This window comes from Rhea pennata, chromosome 4, assembly GCF_028389875.1.
Source record: "Rhea pennata isolate bPtePen1 chromosome 4, bPtePen1.pri, whole genome shotgun sequence".
Lineage (NCBI taxonomy): Eukaryota > Metazoa > Chordata > Aves > Rheiformes > Rheidae > Rhea > Rhea pennata.
Genome location: NC_084666.1, coordinates 41,080,917 through 41,098,440, shown reverse-complemented (window position 1 = coordinate 41,098,440; position 17,524 = coordinate 41,080,917). Strand labels below are relative to the sequence as shown.

Below are 17,524 nucleotides of genomic sequence, written 5' to 3'. Positions count from 1 at the left end.
AAACCCCCCAAAGCTTGTTCAAAATAGTTGAAGCTTTTTTTCCCCTCAAGTAGGAGGCATTAAAAACACATACATGTTTTTTTGTGTAATTTGTAAATTTCTGTAAGATGTTATTCTGTATACATCATTTTTTGGCTCATCAAAACTAGACCTTGGGTCAGCCAGAGTATAAAATTATGTATCAAAAGTAATGGAAAAGACCTCTGTTTGAGAGATAATTTAACTGTTCTGTACAGCTTGGAACTATGGTATTGTTGGCCTGCAACTATTAAGGGTATCTATATGCTGACTTACATCAAAATATTTCCTGTTACTCTATGAATCTGTCTGTTTCTATAGAAGTCTGTCACATCTGGGTGACACTGTTGGTCTAAATCATGCACTTACACTGAGTTGGCCTGTTTGTGTGCTGAACTTGTTCACCTCCAGTGAGAGTGGCTCAATCCCTTTCTGGCTTTCTTGGACTAGTCTCGTCTGTGTAATGGATATGTAACAAAACTGGTGTTTCAATAATGGGATCATGACTTCTATTTTATTAATCACTGGGCTCATTATTCCTATAATCATCTTGTTTTATGCTTTTATTTTCTGAAAAGACAGCAATAGCATTCTTAAGTGCTGTGTCCAACTTTTTCAGGTTTAAGTGAATTAAATTTTAAAATTAGTAATTTTTTCTGATTGGGACCTCTTCTTTGTAATGACATTTATTTAGAGTTCTTGAAATGTTCAGGGGCTGTTATGTCCTTGAGATTCATACAGCCCTTACACCTGTATCTGTCTTATATAAATATTTGCCCTGCAGTCTTTCTCTTTGACAGAGGCTATTCTTTAACATGCCTTTGCTGAAACTGGTTCATGGAGCATAGTTCTAAACTTTTTTAACTAGCTGATCAAATTGTTTTCCTTCTAATGCTTACCAGGGAGGTTTTCAGCAGTTGAGATTTGTTAGCGTCTTTAATTGAGAAATGATGGCAATAATCACCCACCTCTTATCAGCCATGCTTTGTTTTTTGCTATAGATTTATTGGTTTAAAGATGGGAAGCAAATTTCGAAAAGAAGTGATCACTACCAAATTCAAAGAGAACCTGATGGAACTTGCTCGCTGCATACTACAGCCTCCACCCTGGATGACGATGGGAATTACACTATTATGGCAGCCAACCCACAGGTAAATGAAGGTTTGGCTCCAGAGCAAACATGCTTCTGAACATAAATCTTCAGAAAATGATCTCATCTTATGTTTGCATGATTTAATTAAATGATGAAGTCACCATAAACTGTGTAAGTTAGATTCCTGTTTTCATCTTGCATTAGTAGGGTGGGACCACTCTATCTCCAAGAGATTAGCAAGTCAACAGCAATTTTTTCCTTAAGGTTTGGGGTTTCAGAGGGGAGGGTATTTTTTCTAATCACTGTTTCTCCTTTTGTCTCAGCTGCTATCATCTCAATATCTTAACTGACCATGGATAGCGTATGTGTTACACAAGGGGAAAAAATCAAGGTTACCAGCAAAAATAACCCAGTTCAGCTAAGCTCTTTCGTTATTCTTCTGTTGATACTGCACACTGACTGAAGCCAATGATTGCAATTCTACAAGGCAAAAAAAAATAGCACTTAATATGTGGAGAGGGAGGTCTGCAATGCTGATCCCAAAGCCTTAAGCAATGTTTTTTTCTGAAGCATGCAGTGTTACTGGTTTTGTAGTACCGTTTGTTCTTCACAGACTCAATACAAGAGCTGTGTAATAAAAAAGAAACCCATTAGTGCATCAAACATAACTAAAGTCACATTTCAAGCATCCAACTGAAGTAACTTTTTCAGTACACTTTTCCTACAGCACAGCAAATTGAGGGAAATGATTTGCACATGAGAAAGCAAGGCAGTAACATAACTTAAGGGATATAATGAATTATTCTCTTCTGTAGCACTAAGTGCTTGCCAAGACCAGAACTGCAAGCAGGATTACACTGTAAAATAACAAACTCTATCACTGAGACAGAGTTTAATCTAAACAGGAGTGTTGTGCTCTGTTGTGCATGTTGCTAGGTTACTTAACATGACGCTTCCATTCTTGCATTACTCTTTAACTGTCAGTCCTGCTCATGTTGCAGCGTCTCTGTGCTGTCTGTGACTGTACGCAGGAACGCATGGCACACAATAGCACCTTTAATTGAGACCCCTGATATCACAAATTGCACTGTTTAGGTAGTTTAAAGGTTATTTCCACATATACAAAATAATACTTTAGAGAAATAGCAAAAGGCCTAGGTAATTTTTCAAAATGAGAACTTCTACACGTAGAAGAGCATTGTCTTATAGCACTTGCAACCACTTAAACTGTACAAAGTCACAGCAAGTTTAGAATTGATAAATACTTATCTGCTTGCTCAAGGTAGGAAACAGAACCTGTTAATCTTCCTGTTAGTGCTGTTAGTGCATGTACAGTTCCCCTATGTACTCTTAGTGCTTGATACAAAAGTCTTAAAAGTACCTGATGGATGAACTGCCTTTGAGTTTGGGCATTGAAATCTGTTCCTGAATAGTTTTTAGAAGCATATTTAGGGTGTACTTTTAATGTTTGGTATTCTGACACACCAGTTAACTAGATTATCAGTGTTTCTGATAATCACTGGTTTCTTGGTAGATTTTTAAGTGTACTAAAGTGAAAAGTTTCTATGGTGTTTCTGGTTTGGGGGGTGAAAAAGCAGCTTTGTGAAATGATGGGATTCTGTGCCTGTGCTTACTCTTCTTTGGAGAACTGGAAGCATCATCCACTGGATCCACTAAACAAAACATTTGTTTCAGCAAGCCAATTGGAGTCTGTCTTCACAGTGTAATTTCCAAGTAAACAAAATTGTATCTCCTAGCATTAGCTTGCTTTCCCTGTGTGTTCAACAATATAGTGGAGGCAAAGAACAGCTAGGAGTTAATGTACGAGCCTTTCATACTAAAAGATTTGGATTCCAATTCTTTTAAGTCATCGTGAGTGGAAATAATTTTGGCTTAGTTTCCTAAATTCTAATGGAAAGTTGTCTACATCTCAAGCTATCATAAAGTTAGGCAAATTTGGCAAACCTTCCTTAGGAAAAGCAAAATACCTGAATATAAGGCAGCTCCCATTAGGTTTTTGACAGACTGGCAGAAATTTGCTAGACTGTGGCTGAGTTTTGGTCAGGACCACTAGGACCACCAAAGTAAAAGTAGAAGTGCATATTCTTAGTTGGTAGAAATGGATTTAGTTTACTAAATCCGAGGATCCAGTTCATTAAAGTGCTGCCTGTTTATGTCTCTGATGAGCTGGACTAATACTGCAGAATTCCCATAAGCAAAATGACTTACTGACACCTTGGAAATGAGCTGTGGTAACGACTTCTGCACCAGGGCCTACAATATAAAGTGCAGCAGTCTGGAATTTAGGTTCTGACAGCAGTAAAATTTGCCATATAATTTAAGGTCAGCAAACTGACCTCAGACCAAGAACACCACAAAATGATGCATGATTCAGCCCTTACATCCCTTAACTGATCTCGTTCCAGTAGCTGTAACTATGGGTTTAAGTCTGTATTTTTGTCTTCTTTCATCTCATTTTCACCTTCCTTGCAAGATGCACCCCCAGTCCTAGGTCTGTATTTCCTGATGTTCTAGGCCGTGTTCTCATGAATCACTTGCTGCTCACCACTTCCTTCCCTCTTCCAAATCTTTGGCCTCCTGCTCATTCTTCCCTCTCCAAAATGAGGGAATTCATCACCTCCCAGCAGAAGGTTAATATGCAGCGGTGCCTAAAATAGAACAGTATTTGTTCCAGATGTTTTTAATGGTCTTGTACCACAAAAAAAGTTTTTTGCCTAAGAAATTGCTCCAGGTCATGAGCAATGGCTTATTTTGACACAAATATTTTTCTCGTCGACTAACTGGGTCATGAGAATAAAAATGGGACACAAAGACTTTCATTTCCAACAGTCCAGCAGTAACAAGAGCATCATTGCCATTCGGTGCCTGCTTAGTCATCTGTGTGAAATTGTTTGCTGGGCTTTGGCAGTTGTTAGCAGCTGTTTGCATTTTCTTCCTTCCTCCCCCCTACCCGCAATTACTGTGTCACATTTGTTGCTTTTGTTATTCGTGCTGACAGATGTGAGTGTGGAGCTCACATTTACTGCAAAGCTAATGCAGGTGCTTGTCACACTGCTACTAGATGGTGGTGGGGAGCTGTACATCTACATATTTATCTAAAAGTTCATAGAATCATTCTTAAAAAATAATATTTTAAAAAATGATTAAAATTACTGAATTGTTATGTAAAAGTATATACACTTTTAATACATTATAGATAGCTTAGATGTATAGATGTTTAAGTATGTATATTTTGTACTGCAGCTTTAGCATATCGAGTTGCTAATCCAATATTAAACCAGACGTCACCTTCATTTTACTTCCCTTTGCCCTAACTCCAGAATGTGTAGAAGTCTATTTTTCTGGATAGCACTGCACAGATACTGCTTTTTCAAGCTATCCCATGGCTAAAATTCTCTTGCTGTTTCTTACACCTCTTCTGCTGCCCTGAAAAGTGCCATTCTCTCTGCTCAAGTCCACCTCAAATGGCTGATGCAAAGGTGATTTGGGCTCTTGTATCCATCACATGGCTTAACTCTGCCTCTCTCTTCTGGCTTCCAATATTTTTAGCGTATTTCCCTGCAAGAATTTGTGTTAGTTCTAGCACTACTGTCTCACTGTCTCCTCTTGAGTGTGACCCAGTAGGTGCCTTTGCCTTTTATATAGTCAATTCTAGAGTGTCCTGGATATCAGCTGTGCCTCCCCAGCAATTTGCGAGTGTAGTGTCCAATCTGTCCCCCCCCAAAAAAACAAAACAAAACAAAAAAATGTTTGACATAAGATGCAAAGCAAAACTGAGCACAGAACTAACTGCAGGAGTCCCCACGTTTTATATAAGGCTTTATCATTCGTGGCGAATAACCTGAATGAGCAGGCCGGACTATCTGATACCCAGTGATGCAGTCAAGTGGGATTCCTCCCCCCCCAAACAAGGGTCTCTCTTCAGGGAGGAACCTCAGAGAACTTGGACAGTTCTTCTGCTTTTCTGCATTCATGGACTTCTGACCTGTGAGCCCACCAGAGCAAGCGGAGCAGTCTGCTTTGGCGGCAGAAGATCTGTCATTACCCTGCCACCTTACCAGGTGTCGTTTGCAAAGGTGGCCTATCTTGAACTACTTGTTGTCTCTTGCCTGTTTTTCCATTTGTCGAACACAGAAACCTGCCAAATGCTTCCGCGTCAGTAACTTAGCCAATATACTGTGTAAATAACTTAATTGCTGGTGTTCCTAGTAATCTTTTTAACAGAAAAATCTTCTGGAGTGTAAAGCAAGTCTTGGAATATTTTAAGCCTGTGACTTTGTTTCAGTCACAGCTGTTGTTAGGTTGCAAGCTGATAAAATAGTTTGATTCCAGAAGCTATCCTGACAAATGCTTTTAAATGACTTTGTGAAATATGAGATTGTATTGCAGGTCTGTAGCAGGTGGGCAAAAAGAAGGCATCAGGTTGAAAATTCATTAACAGTACACGCTTTAAGTATTTTAATTTTCCTTCTCTTTATCATCGTAACAGGGCAGAGTAAGCTGCACTGGGAGGCTTATGGTTCAGGCTGTAAATCAAAGAGGCCGTAGTCCTCGGACACCTCCTGGTCAGCCTCATGTTAGAAGGTACTTTATGCCTTTTGTTTGTTTGTTTTAGTATGTGCGTTGCAAAATTACTGTGATAGATAACAAATCCAAAATAAGAAGGTAAGTTAGCAGTATGGCATAGAGGAAGAAATTTCACCTCTGCTGTCTAAAGATTTCTGTGAGCTTTGCATATTCAGGAGCAACCTCTGAACTTACATGACTTTTAAGTATTTTGTGCATCTTCTCTGTGCTCTCTGCCTTGTGACATTCATGAATTACTCCTCATCTCAGTTTACACTACAACTGTTAGGCAAGACCATGGTCACTTACTGTTTTTTAAAACATGTCACCTAATTGTAAATTGGGATTCTATTGGCTATACTTTCTGCAACTTTTAGTAAGTATTCATTTAAAGGAATAGTAGAAATAACTCCAAGCCACAAATTTAGATTTGCATTTGAAATATTTTAATGTGATTTCAGATCAGATTCTTGTAAGGAATTAGGAGTCAGGAAAAAAGTATTAAACTTATCTTTTGTGAAGTTTGTGATTAATTCACATTTGAATCTTTGGTTTATGTTTTTAGACCATACAAGGGAATCTTCCCTTCAAACACCTATTTTCATTACAGAAAGTTTTTATGAGGCTATTTAACACAGCTGAGACATCTTTAGACTACACAGAAAAGTCTCACCTTTAGGCCCAGAGCTCAAATCACTTGTGCAGGGGAATATTCTGCTATCGCTGGATTGTCAGAACAGCCCCCCCGGCTGTGTAGCCTCTCCAGTAAATAAGGTGATTTATACCTGCAGGTAACGGCTAAATGACAGCAGCAGTTTTGCAATAAAAGTCTCGTGTTATGTCCATGAAGGGAAGAGCTGCCGTAAGAGTCAGGTTCCAGCTAAGTTGGTCGATGCACACACATGAAGTGAGAAAGGAAAACATCTCTAAAAATGAGGAAAAGAGAAAGAAAAATGCAAGCAAGGGAGCAGCGAGCAGCTGACAGTTCTGCACCTTCGCCCTTTTCTGAAGGATAAAACGTGCATCGGTTTCTTTCTGCGACAGGCAGAGCCCTTGGATAATATTGGGGGAGGTTTGCTTTTTAAACTTCTCCAAATGCAATTGAAACCTGAGGCTGCTTATGGTTTGGTATTTTATTTTCTAATAATTGCTGCAAGCCCTCAGGCAGCTATTGTAGTGTTGGATGGGTATCCAGTGGAGCTATGAATTTTATTAAATAAGAGATTTCCATATAGCAGGTTAATTAAAATTAGAGCAAAGGGAATTCTCATTTCCAGTACAATTACCAGATTTGAAGGTCTCATCCTAATTATGCTTGCTTGCTTAAGGTCTGTTTCTGCTAATCTTCAGCACAGCACTATTTCTGTTTAGAAACATTTCTCACTATTCCCATCATCCAGTTTTTCCTGAGACTGATGAAATTTGAACATGTAGTCCTAAGCCAGACTCCCAACAATACCACAATAATGTGTTCCCCAATACAACAGAATAGTTGTCTCATATATTTTTTTCATATACTTTTTGTAAGCGATGCTTCTGTGGCATTAAGGTGTGTGTGTTTTTTTTTTTTTTTTTTTTTTTTTTTTTTGTCTGAAAGCAACAAAAACTTGTTTACAAGTGTGGATTATTAGCTTTATTAACTTTATGATTTGTTACACTGTTGACAGACTTTTTCCTGAAGTATTTTAAATGTTTCACAGAATGTCTTTTGGCAGAACAACTTACTGTTTTTGTTATCTTCTCTACTTTACAGCTATTTTAAAACATTTTCTTTATAATTGTGTTTATTTAATTTTTAGTATTGTATGTTTTTCTGAATTTTGCTTAGTTTGTTACTATTATCTCCTTAGTATTACTTTAGGGGAAAGACTTCTGAACTGTCTGAAGAGTACAAAGCTGGGGCTAAATCTCTTAGCCATCAATCATGAGACTTAGGCACCTAAGTTGTCTTGTACTGCAACACAATCAAAGCCCCAAACAAAATAGCTTTAAAAAGTGTGAGATTTAAGAAAGATTTAAAAGAAGAAATATTCTTACTCTAAATTAGAGGATTAATTTGAACATAATCTCTCTTATCCCAAATTAGTGGTCATCATTATAGTATGGTCGGTTGTGAAGTCTTCCTTAGCTTCTTGCTCTCTGAAACTTCTAGTGCATTTATCTGTAGCAGCTCATGGAGCCTCCACCGAGCGTGCGCACGCCAGTGTGACCTGATGTCAGCATTGCGCCATCTATTTTTGCAATTTGATGTCCCTATCACAACTTCTAATGAACCCCCAAATAATCCAAAGGTATTCCAGAGTCTTGCCATTCATCACTCCTAAACATCTGAACTACTTGGCTCCCCTCACTTCTTTCTTTAAAATCACATGTTTTAGAATAAAAAAAAAAAAACTCTAGTTTCACTTCTCAAGGTAAACGCTTAAAAGTAGTGTGCAATTTTTGAGGAAAATTTATAAAGAATTGAAACAAAATGCATTATTAATTTCTGACCCTAGTCTGAACGACATTCTGATTTTAGGTTTCCTTTTGAATGTGTCATTTGAAAACTTAGTTAAGGAAGGATTTGAGAAAATACCACTAGGAAAAAAAAATGTTTCAATCATAAATGCATAGCTTTTTTTGTTTAACCATTGCATTTGATGTAAACGTCCAACCCCTCACCCCCCGTTTTGACCAATGCTGCCTTTTTATGCAGATGCAGCAGCGAGATGGTAGCTTACAGATATGTTTTTCACACTTCTGTGGTGCTAATTAACTTAACCTATTTGGCTCAGCCTTACAAGTAGCGCACACACTGAGAAGCACAAGTTACTTGTACCTTACTAGGTCGTTACCTTGTGACCGGTGTCTGAACAGGCTGCGTGTAAGTAAGTAAGTATCACGAAGGCCGCGCCTGCCGGGGCTGCTCGCCCTGCGTAGCACTAACTAGATACCATCACTTCTGGCTGGCCTTGCAGAACTCGTTACCCGCAGGTGAGATTGCAGCCGTCCTTCACTAGCCGCGCGGCGCCCGTCCTCGCTGCAGGCACGATCATGAGGTGTATGGGCAAAATGGACGGGAGCTAGAGCTCCGCGCTCCTCCTGAGCTGTCATGCAGCATCACTGCTGAAGTAACTTTGGGCATGCCCAGTGGCAAAAAATCAGGTACTTAAGACTTGGATTTAGTTACTTGAAAAGTTGCATAAGCATTTAGTATACTTTTCATTTGAGTATCCAGTCCTAAATTAAGAAGCAGTTTGTGCTAGATTTTTCCTCCACACTTGCTTATAGTTTAGCTGTGGGAAGCATGAGAAGATCATCAAAAAGAAGTCAACACTTACTTTCCATCTATTTATTAATAGTAGTTTGCAGAGGAAAGCTTTTCTTTTTGTTGCTCACAGATGAAATTCTTATTGTTTGACACCACAACTGAGTGACTTTGAAAACGGTCAGCAATATCTCAAACAAAAAAAAAAGTTTGTTAGATGAGGAATAAATATGCAGAGCAGTTGTACTTCTAATTCACAGAATTTTCTGTAGTCTTCAGTAGTGCAAAACTAGAGAAAATGAAAAATATGTGGAAAGTCTCATCTAAAGTGAGATGAGCTAGCTTTTAGCTGCTATTTTTTTCTGAAAAGCAAACCTAATTATAGACCGTACATTTACTTCTGAGTGCAATCAGCAACAGTGAAGGGCTTAAATGCACAGAACACAAAAACACACTACAGGCCTAACAACCTTTTTAAATTTGTATTTTGGTAATTTATTTCTAATCAATTCTAAACCAAAAAATACTATCATGTATAAGTAATTATTATAAGTATAGTTATTCTATAATAAAATTGTTTTCTAGATTATATTTTGCCACAAAATGTATGTTAACTTTAAGTAGTAAGTACAGTCATTTTTCTCAGTCTGAGTTAAATGCCACCACTATGTGTGTGTTAATATGTAAATAAATATGCCTATACATCAAAGAAGTGACTTAAAATTTAAAACAATCTAGTAAGTAAGTAAGTGATTATACTTCTTGTAATTTAGCAGAGAGAAAAAAAATCTTTATTTCATTTTATTTTAAGACCACGATCTCGATCAAGGGACAGTGGTGATGAAAATGAACCAATTCAGGAACGATTCTTCCGGCCTCATTTCCTTCAGGCTCCTGGAGACCTGACCGTGCAAGAAGGAAAACTCTGCAGAATGGACTGCAAGGCAAGTACCAAGCAAAGGATAACAGCTACCTTTCTATCATGTTAGCTGAGTCAAAAAGAACAAGTTAGATGATATGGGGTTTTTCAGCTATTTAACCTATTGGCAGTTACAGAGACTGTCAATAGGTTAACTGCTTATAAGCAAGTTTGCAATAAAAAGTTTGCCTACCCCTCAATGAAAGTGCTTCAGGCAAGTCTTACAGCTAGCAAGAAACTGATGTTTAGAATCCAGCTATGTTACAGGGAGTAACAGAAAACATCATAAACACAATGTGCTTCTCAGTTTTCAGTCCTTTTAGCACTTCAGTTTCAATCACCCCTCAATTTATTCTCTTAGGCAAAATCATAAATCAAGATGATTAGACTGTCTGAAACTTTAAGACTTCTGTTTACTTTGTGCTGATATATTTGGGAGCAGCTATTTGTTTTCACATAGTACCTACAGCAAATGGCATCGCTTTCAACAGCGCAAGTTTGGTTCACACAGACCAAGTATAAACTAGTGCAGACAGCGCTGTCACTAGTAAGTTCTACCTAAGTGGAATGGAATTTAGAGTTCAGTGATTAGTCAGCTAACATCCCTATGTCTGCAAGTTTTCCCGTAAGAAATTAAGCTAGAAAGGAACATCTCTTCATTCCTCATGAGGAGCAAACAATCAAAAAAGACAAAAGGTGTCACTCTGCCTTTTGTTTTGCCATGTATTATTATTTAGATCTTAGCATATCTAAACACTGATCTCTTTTCAGTCACACCCATGAAACATCCTCTAATTCAGGGAGTTGGCCAGAAGGTAAGTAAATGAATACAACTGAGTCAATGTGTAATTCAGGATAGAGTTACATCTTTAAATCTCGTGGTACAGCTGCACTAGCAAAAAAACAAAACAACAAAAAAAAAAAAAAACAAAAAAAAAAAACAAAACACCACCACCTTCTCTGAAGTAGCAAGTCAGCACTTCTCTAACTTCTCTAGTGTTTTGTTTGTCTAAGACCATTGTTCCGTTCATGCTTAAGGTTAGTGGATTACCAACTCCCGATTTGAGCTGGCAACTTAACGGAAGACCAATTCGTCCTGATAGTTCACACAAAATGCTGGTGCGTGAGAATGGTGTACACTCCTTGATCATAGAACCAGTCACCACTCGAGATGCTGGAATCTACACGTGCATCGCCAGCAACCGAGCTGGGGAAAACACATTCAGCCTGGAGCTCATTGTTGCAGGTAACATCTTCAAACTAAGCTTCCCCTCATACTGAGCACTGTCAGGGTTACATGAAAAAGGAAAACCTAAGTGCAGTAAAATGATATGACTGGGAGGTGGGGAATTTAAAAAATAAAAACAATTAGAAACAGAGCAATACTGTATTTCTAAGTGATACATTCACATTACACTTTAGCATGAGTTGATTGGCACCTGATCTCTGTGTACACAGGAAGAGGACCGTTGTCCTGAGGCACAGCGGAGACCACAAATCAGGCCAATTACTTCAATGATGTTTTTTTAAAATGGCAATTTTTACACATTCATATCTCCCTGTGAGTTGTTAGTATGATATTTTTGTGTATTTCATAGGATATTAAATTAATGCCATTTCAACCTTCTGGAGGAGCAGACCCTGCTATAATCAAAGAAAGACCTCCATGCTTTTAAGGAGAACAAGGGAGCGCTGTTTAACAGGCACAGTGCCCCACTTCATCTAGTCTTGATGTTCCACATTTGAATTCTTTCTGGGGAAACTGGAGCTCACTTTTCTCTTTAAAAAACTGATGATGTGACAGTTTTCTTCAGATGAACCAGGACTGGACTTCATGATTCATGGGAACAACATTAAGAAGTTTCCTGCCTCTTAGATAAAATTTTCATTAATGTTTTTAGCATATTGCTGAAAGAAAGGCTACATTTGGATAGACTAGTGTCAACATTGCTGCAATCTTTCTTTATCTTCACAGCTAAGGAAGTACACAAAGCACCTGTGTTTATAGAGAAACTACAGAACACAGGCGTGGCTGAGGGATACCCAGTGCGACTGGAGTGTCGAATCTCCGGGGAGCCATCTCCTCAGATATTCTGGAAGAAAGAGAATGAGTCACTCACGTACAACACTGACCGAGTGAGGTTAGAATGATTTAGAATGATCTCCCCATACACAACTTCAATGACTATTTATCCTGTAACACAAATGAAAAACCAGAACGTCCTAGGAATGCTTTGTGTGAACAGCAGCTCATAAATATTAACTAGTTGTTGTAATACTTTATGACATTTACTCAAACTTGTAGTCAGGCTGGTGGTAGAGCCAGAATTAACGTATTAGTTTTTTCCAGTCTTGAATTTAAACAACTATCTTTGCACTTCAGCGAAGTTGAGAAATAGTCTGTTCTCTTTTAGAACTAAGGCTTTTAAAGAAATTTACTGGTGAAAACCTAGACTAAGTAAAGCCATATGCTTCTCAGCAGGAATCTTGATTCGCAACTCTGCTGTACAGTCCAGCAACTAAGATTCAACAGTGAAGAGCTTTCCTAACTGACAGTAGTGGGGTATCTATCTGAAGTATTCATACCATGGCGGAGTCCTTCCTTGCTCGGCCTTCTTGCTTTTGTCACCTATTTTCAGCACTCCATTCTTCCATGCCTCGTTTAGGAGTGTAGGCACCTAAAGGTTAAGCCCAATACTCCTATTACTGCTATTTACCGTGAACCTAGTTATGAGTTAGTGCTAGTTTTTAATCACAAAAACCAACTTATATGGAGTGAGTTTGATGGAGTGAGTGAAAAAGGAGTAATGATGTTATATGCTTTTAAAAATTCTAGGATCTACAAACTTGTCAACAGTACTTCGTAACATTTTGTACGAATGTTTAAGAGCAAACTCATGATTTCAACAAAAGAAACTTATTTACTTACTACAGTATCACATCAGTAATAAATTATTGCTGTCCTTCTAAATAACAAAGAATAATTCAGTACCTTATTCCTCAAGTCTTTTATCATTTCCCCCAGAAGTCAGGGTAAGTTCTGACTCCCCTGCTACTTAAATTGGATTTCCATGTCTTAACCTCTAACTGTGAAAAAGAGATAACATGAAATATTTTTTGCTTCTTATATACAGGATATTAAATTACCAAATATTCAACTCTACTCCATGTTTTATTTTCCACTTGCTAATTTCAGAGGAATTTTCATATTAATTATAGTGCACTTTTAATTAAATATGTAACTAGGACTGGATCTGTTTATAATGACATTTAAAAATAGTCTACAATGGTTTGCATTTAAATAGTAATTTTATTTTTCTTTGGTTTAGTATGCACCAGGATAACCACGGCTACATTTGCCTGCTTATTCAGGGAGCTACGAAAGAAGATGCTGGGTGGTACACCGTGTCAGCTAAGAATGAGGCGGGGATTGTGTCTTGCACTGCCAGGTTGGATGTTTATAGTAAGTGACATCTATTTTCATGATCAGTTTAATCCTCAAAAAAAAAAAAAAAAAACATTCTAAAAATTTCATTTTATTCACAGAATGGTTTACGTTGGTCTCTTTTTTTTCTTTTGTTTATAGTTGCTCCTCAATAATAACGATCCACATCAAGACAACAAATGCTCTGTCAAAGTACATTTCACGGCGTTTCAGTTACCTATAGCAAAATGAGCATGCATGCTTTTTTTTGCTTAGTATATTAAACATAGTAAATTAACAGTAGATAATGGCATGATTACCTTAGTTTGGTGGATCATTATTACTATTGCTCGCTAGCACTTCCCTAACCTTTTGTATTCTTTTGTACATTAGTCTATAATACACCTGTGACAGCTACCAGAAATGCAGTTTGTTCTTAAGGCTTTCTGCTTAATTAGTCTGTTCACTCCAACATAGCTCCTTATATTATTAATGTTTTTTCCAACCAAAGTCTCTTTCCAGTCCTTGCATAAGAGTGGTAAATGGGGGGGGGGGGGGGGATTGAATGATGAAGGATGGTTTCTGGATTGGCAAGGGAAGTGGGACAAGTGAATTATCTATTAGGCTCAACATTCTTCAGGATACATGGGCTGACAGTGGCAACCAGATGATTTCCTGTCATATACAACAAAACTGGTCTGCCACTGTAATATTAGTGCACAGAAACAGTATCTTGCTGTTATCCTTCTGAACGACAGAAGGAAAAGTATTAGGATGCAGAACTTCGAAAAAAACAAAAAGGAACAAGGGGGAAAGCAATGCCAAAGCAAAGTAACAAACAGAAAAACTATTGTTCCTACTTACCACATTTGAAGGTGAAACTAGATGTTGAGGGGATAAAAAAAAAAACAAAAAACAAACAAGCTTATCTTTGATATTATGCTTTTCTGCTGCTCAGGAATTAGTATCTCCTTTACAAGTGGTTGATCGTGCATCAAGTACACTTTGTTGCAGACCTCAAGATGGCTGAATTTTATTTGTTTCTTTTAATCTTCAGCTCAGTGGCAACAACCGCCTCAGACAACCAAGCCAAAGAAGGTGCGGCCCTCAGCTAGTCGATATGCAGCACTTTCTGACCAAGGACTAGACATCAAAGCAGCTTTCCAGCCTGAAGCAAATCCAGTTCATCTGACAATGTCATCTGGCCTGGTAGAAAGTGATGATCTGTAGATCCAAGCTGCCACCTCCATCTTTCTTTCAAAGCAGAAACACTGAAAGCCATTGCCTTGACCAATGATACTCCTATGTCACTTTATGCAAAGGCAGACACCTTCAAGTACAAAAGGTAAAGAACAAAACACAACAACCATATATTCCTTATTCATTATACCAAATTAGAAGAATAGATAGATTATTAATAGAAACGTACACATTGCACAACAAATCACATTCACCAGTTCCTTACACCTAAGTTGCTTCAGCTCTTACAAATAACCCTTTTCGTAACGGCCAAAATACTACACTGAGACAGACTTTTCAGAAGAAAACACTATTTATCACTACATGCCTTCATAAGCAACAAGTAGATGCTACACAGTTTTAATGGTGCAAGATACTTTATTTGAGGCCATTAGATCACAAAATTAGAATGTATGGTTATCTGTAGTTCTAAAATGGCAATGCATTCTGATAGCTACAATGAACAAGTGCAATACTGTAAGAATAGAACAAGAAGGGACAAGGAAGAGAAATGTAAGCAAATGCTGTATCTCTGCAAACTGCTTTCTATTCTACAATGGAAGAAGAAAATACCTTGCCTTAAATGCTGCTTGTATGGGCAATCCTATAATGCAGCATCAACACCACAATTTTTAATTCTTTTGTATTTTTCCTTTTTGCCACCTAATAGGAGGCTTACTTATACAGCAAAGCTAATTTAAGCATAAATAATGTAACCTTCAAGAAGAGTAAGAGCTGAGTGTAATAACAGTCTACTACAGACTATAAATTGTAGTACCTAGATGGAAAAAAATGCCAACAACATGAACCACTGCATTAAGTTACTGCAAGGGGCAGGGTGGGGGGTGGAAAGAGGGCAAGACATTGCAACTCTATTGATTTCCTGACAATAGTCTGTAACCTTGTAATACTATCATGCAAGCATCTGAAATTCCAAGGTCAGCTCAGAAAGAGGGAGTATATGCATGGGACATCTGACTGCTTAGAGCTTGTGTAGTACGTATGAGGATTTTAGAAATGTATAGTAAGTGCAAAATGGGTTGAGACTGCAATATGAATTTAAATGACAAGTATACACCATAAGTGACAGGTTTGCAGATAAGATAAGGAAGTAGGGAATGAAGCTGGACTGCAACAAAATTTGTGACTTTTTTTTTTCTTAACACAGCACATGTTTATGGTAGCTTTGTTGTTGTTCTCTTCCCTGTTGTAGGCTAGTAACACCTCTTTTAATGGTAGGGTCTGTGTGCAGTTAGTGAAATACCTTAAGGCTGCTTTCAGAATGCAAGGCAAATCCACATCAAACCGCAGCCCAAACTAGTTAAATCTGACTAGGTAGTTTTAAATTAGAACCAAATGAATTTCAGATGAAGGGGAGGGAGGGATGGAAGAATGGGAAGGCCTGACAAGAAAATGAGCATTTGATGGTACGAGCATACTTTGCCATGAAAGGAAAACACTGTATTCCTTATATGAAGCACATATATGGTATCTTTCATTATTTATAATAAAAGTGTTGAAATCTTTTATCTCAGTTCAGTTATTCAGAAGTCCTGTACTTACTTACTTTTTTTTTTAATTTTGTAATTGTGTACACCATATATTGCATTACCGCTATACGTGTATTGCTTTGTAAGTACACAAAATCTGTTTTGTTTTTTAGTGACTAATAAACTTTAGCACATAAGGTAGTACTATTCTATGCAAACTGGTGCAGGATACGACCAGTTATGGGGATCGTTACTCTAAATTAATGTCATAGTCTGTCATATGGGAATAATCTGATTATATTCTAGAAAAAGGATGTCGTATCATTTGCCAAATTTTTCTCGACTGTGACATGCTAATTTACTTCTTTTGTTTAGCTTCACTAGCATTATTTTGCCACCTTTTATTTGTATTTATAAAAATGTACTATCATTACTTTGGATTGTTGTGCTGATGATATAATATGGGTTTAACATCAATAAATATTACACAAACAGAAAGTTTTCCTTCTGGTAAAGGCTATTAACTGTTTCAGTACAAGCAGTGTAAGAGTTAGAAACTTTTTTAACTATGACTGTGAACACAGGTGGAAATGAGGGCTATATGAAGTTTCTGAAAATGACTAAATTTGTTTATCATCAAAATATTCTCCTTGTGACATAATCCTGTTTTTAAACAAAACAGAGGAACATGACCCATAAATCTGGAGAAACTCTTACAGAATAAAAGTACCTGAAGTTTTGTTTTTTTTTTTTTTTTTTTTTTAATAACTAAGGTAGAAAATGTGCAGGTCTAGTTCCTGTATCTAGTATTATTTGCCCTTACTTAGAGTTAAGCAATGTCATACTGCAATAGGCAAGAGCTGTTAAATTCAGTTAAGAAGAGAATTCTAAGTAGGCCATACCAAAATCAAGCAAATAAATAAAATGTTAAGACTTATTTGTAAAATCCTGTATTTTAACTAGCTTCTCTTCCTTTCCCTTCTGTGCAAAGACACCAAGAAAGCAGCAAGATAATACAATTTTTCTTTCAAGCTTACACATCAAGCATTGATCACTACAAATAGTATTATCACAACAGTTAAGTCAGACCTGACATTAATGGTGATAGTACTACTGAAGTTAACGGAGTTTCATCTACTTACTTACAGTAAATCCATCTTTGGCTTAGATAGTAACAGTCGTCTCTTGTGAGCTAGTTGAGATGAGGTCATCATCACTTTTTGCCTCTATATATATGTACATGCACCCGGCTCGAGTAGTAAATCACATCTCTAAGCAGCAAAGTTGTTTTTATGAAAACACTCAGATGTGCTGTTACCTAGTTACTGGGGCTGTTTGGGTTTACAAATTCAGAGACAGAAGTGTGGCACAAGAAAAAGACATAATTTTTTAAGCCAAAAACTGAAGTTCTTGGGATCATCAAAGTAAGTAACTTGCAGAAGTTTAATCTCCCTCCACAAACTCCAAAGATGCAGAACCTGAACTGCAAGTGTACTTTTATCAT

The 17,524-nt window shown here is 37.4% G+C and overlaps 1 protein-coding gene across 7 annotated transcripts in view; it reads left to right on the top strand.

Moving 5' to 3' along the window:
- PALLD (palladin, cytoskeletal associated protein) overlaps positions 1-16,518 on the top strand; it is a 211,971-nt gene extending 195,453 nt beyond the window's left edge. For 6 of the 7 annotated variants that reach the window (XM_062573797.1, XM_062573798.1, XM_062573796.1 and 3 more), the window contains 7 exons: positions 1,020-1,169; positions 5,622-5,716; positions 9,760-9,892; positions 10,906-11,113; positions 11,843-12,008; positions 13,197-13,330; positions 14,349-16,518. In XM_062573797.1, the coding sequence (XP_062429781.1) occupies positions 1,020-1,169; positions 5,622-5,716; positions 9,760-9,892; positions 10,906-11,113; positions 11,843-12,008; positions 13,197-13,330; positions 14,349-14,521 (1,059 nt within the window). In that variant the 3' untranslated portion in view covers positions 14,522-16,518. Of the gene's footprint in view, positions 1-1,019; positions 1,170-5,621; positions 5,717-9,759; positions 9,893-10,905; positions 11,114-11,842; positions 12,009-13,196; positions 13,331-13,453; positions 13,505-14,348 lie in introns of all 7 variants that reach the window. The other variant, XM_062573799.1, reaches the window with a different exon arrangement.
- Positions 16,519-17,524: the final 1,006 nt, after the last annotated feature.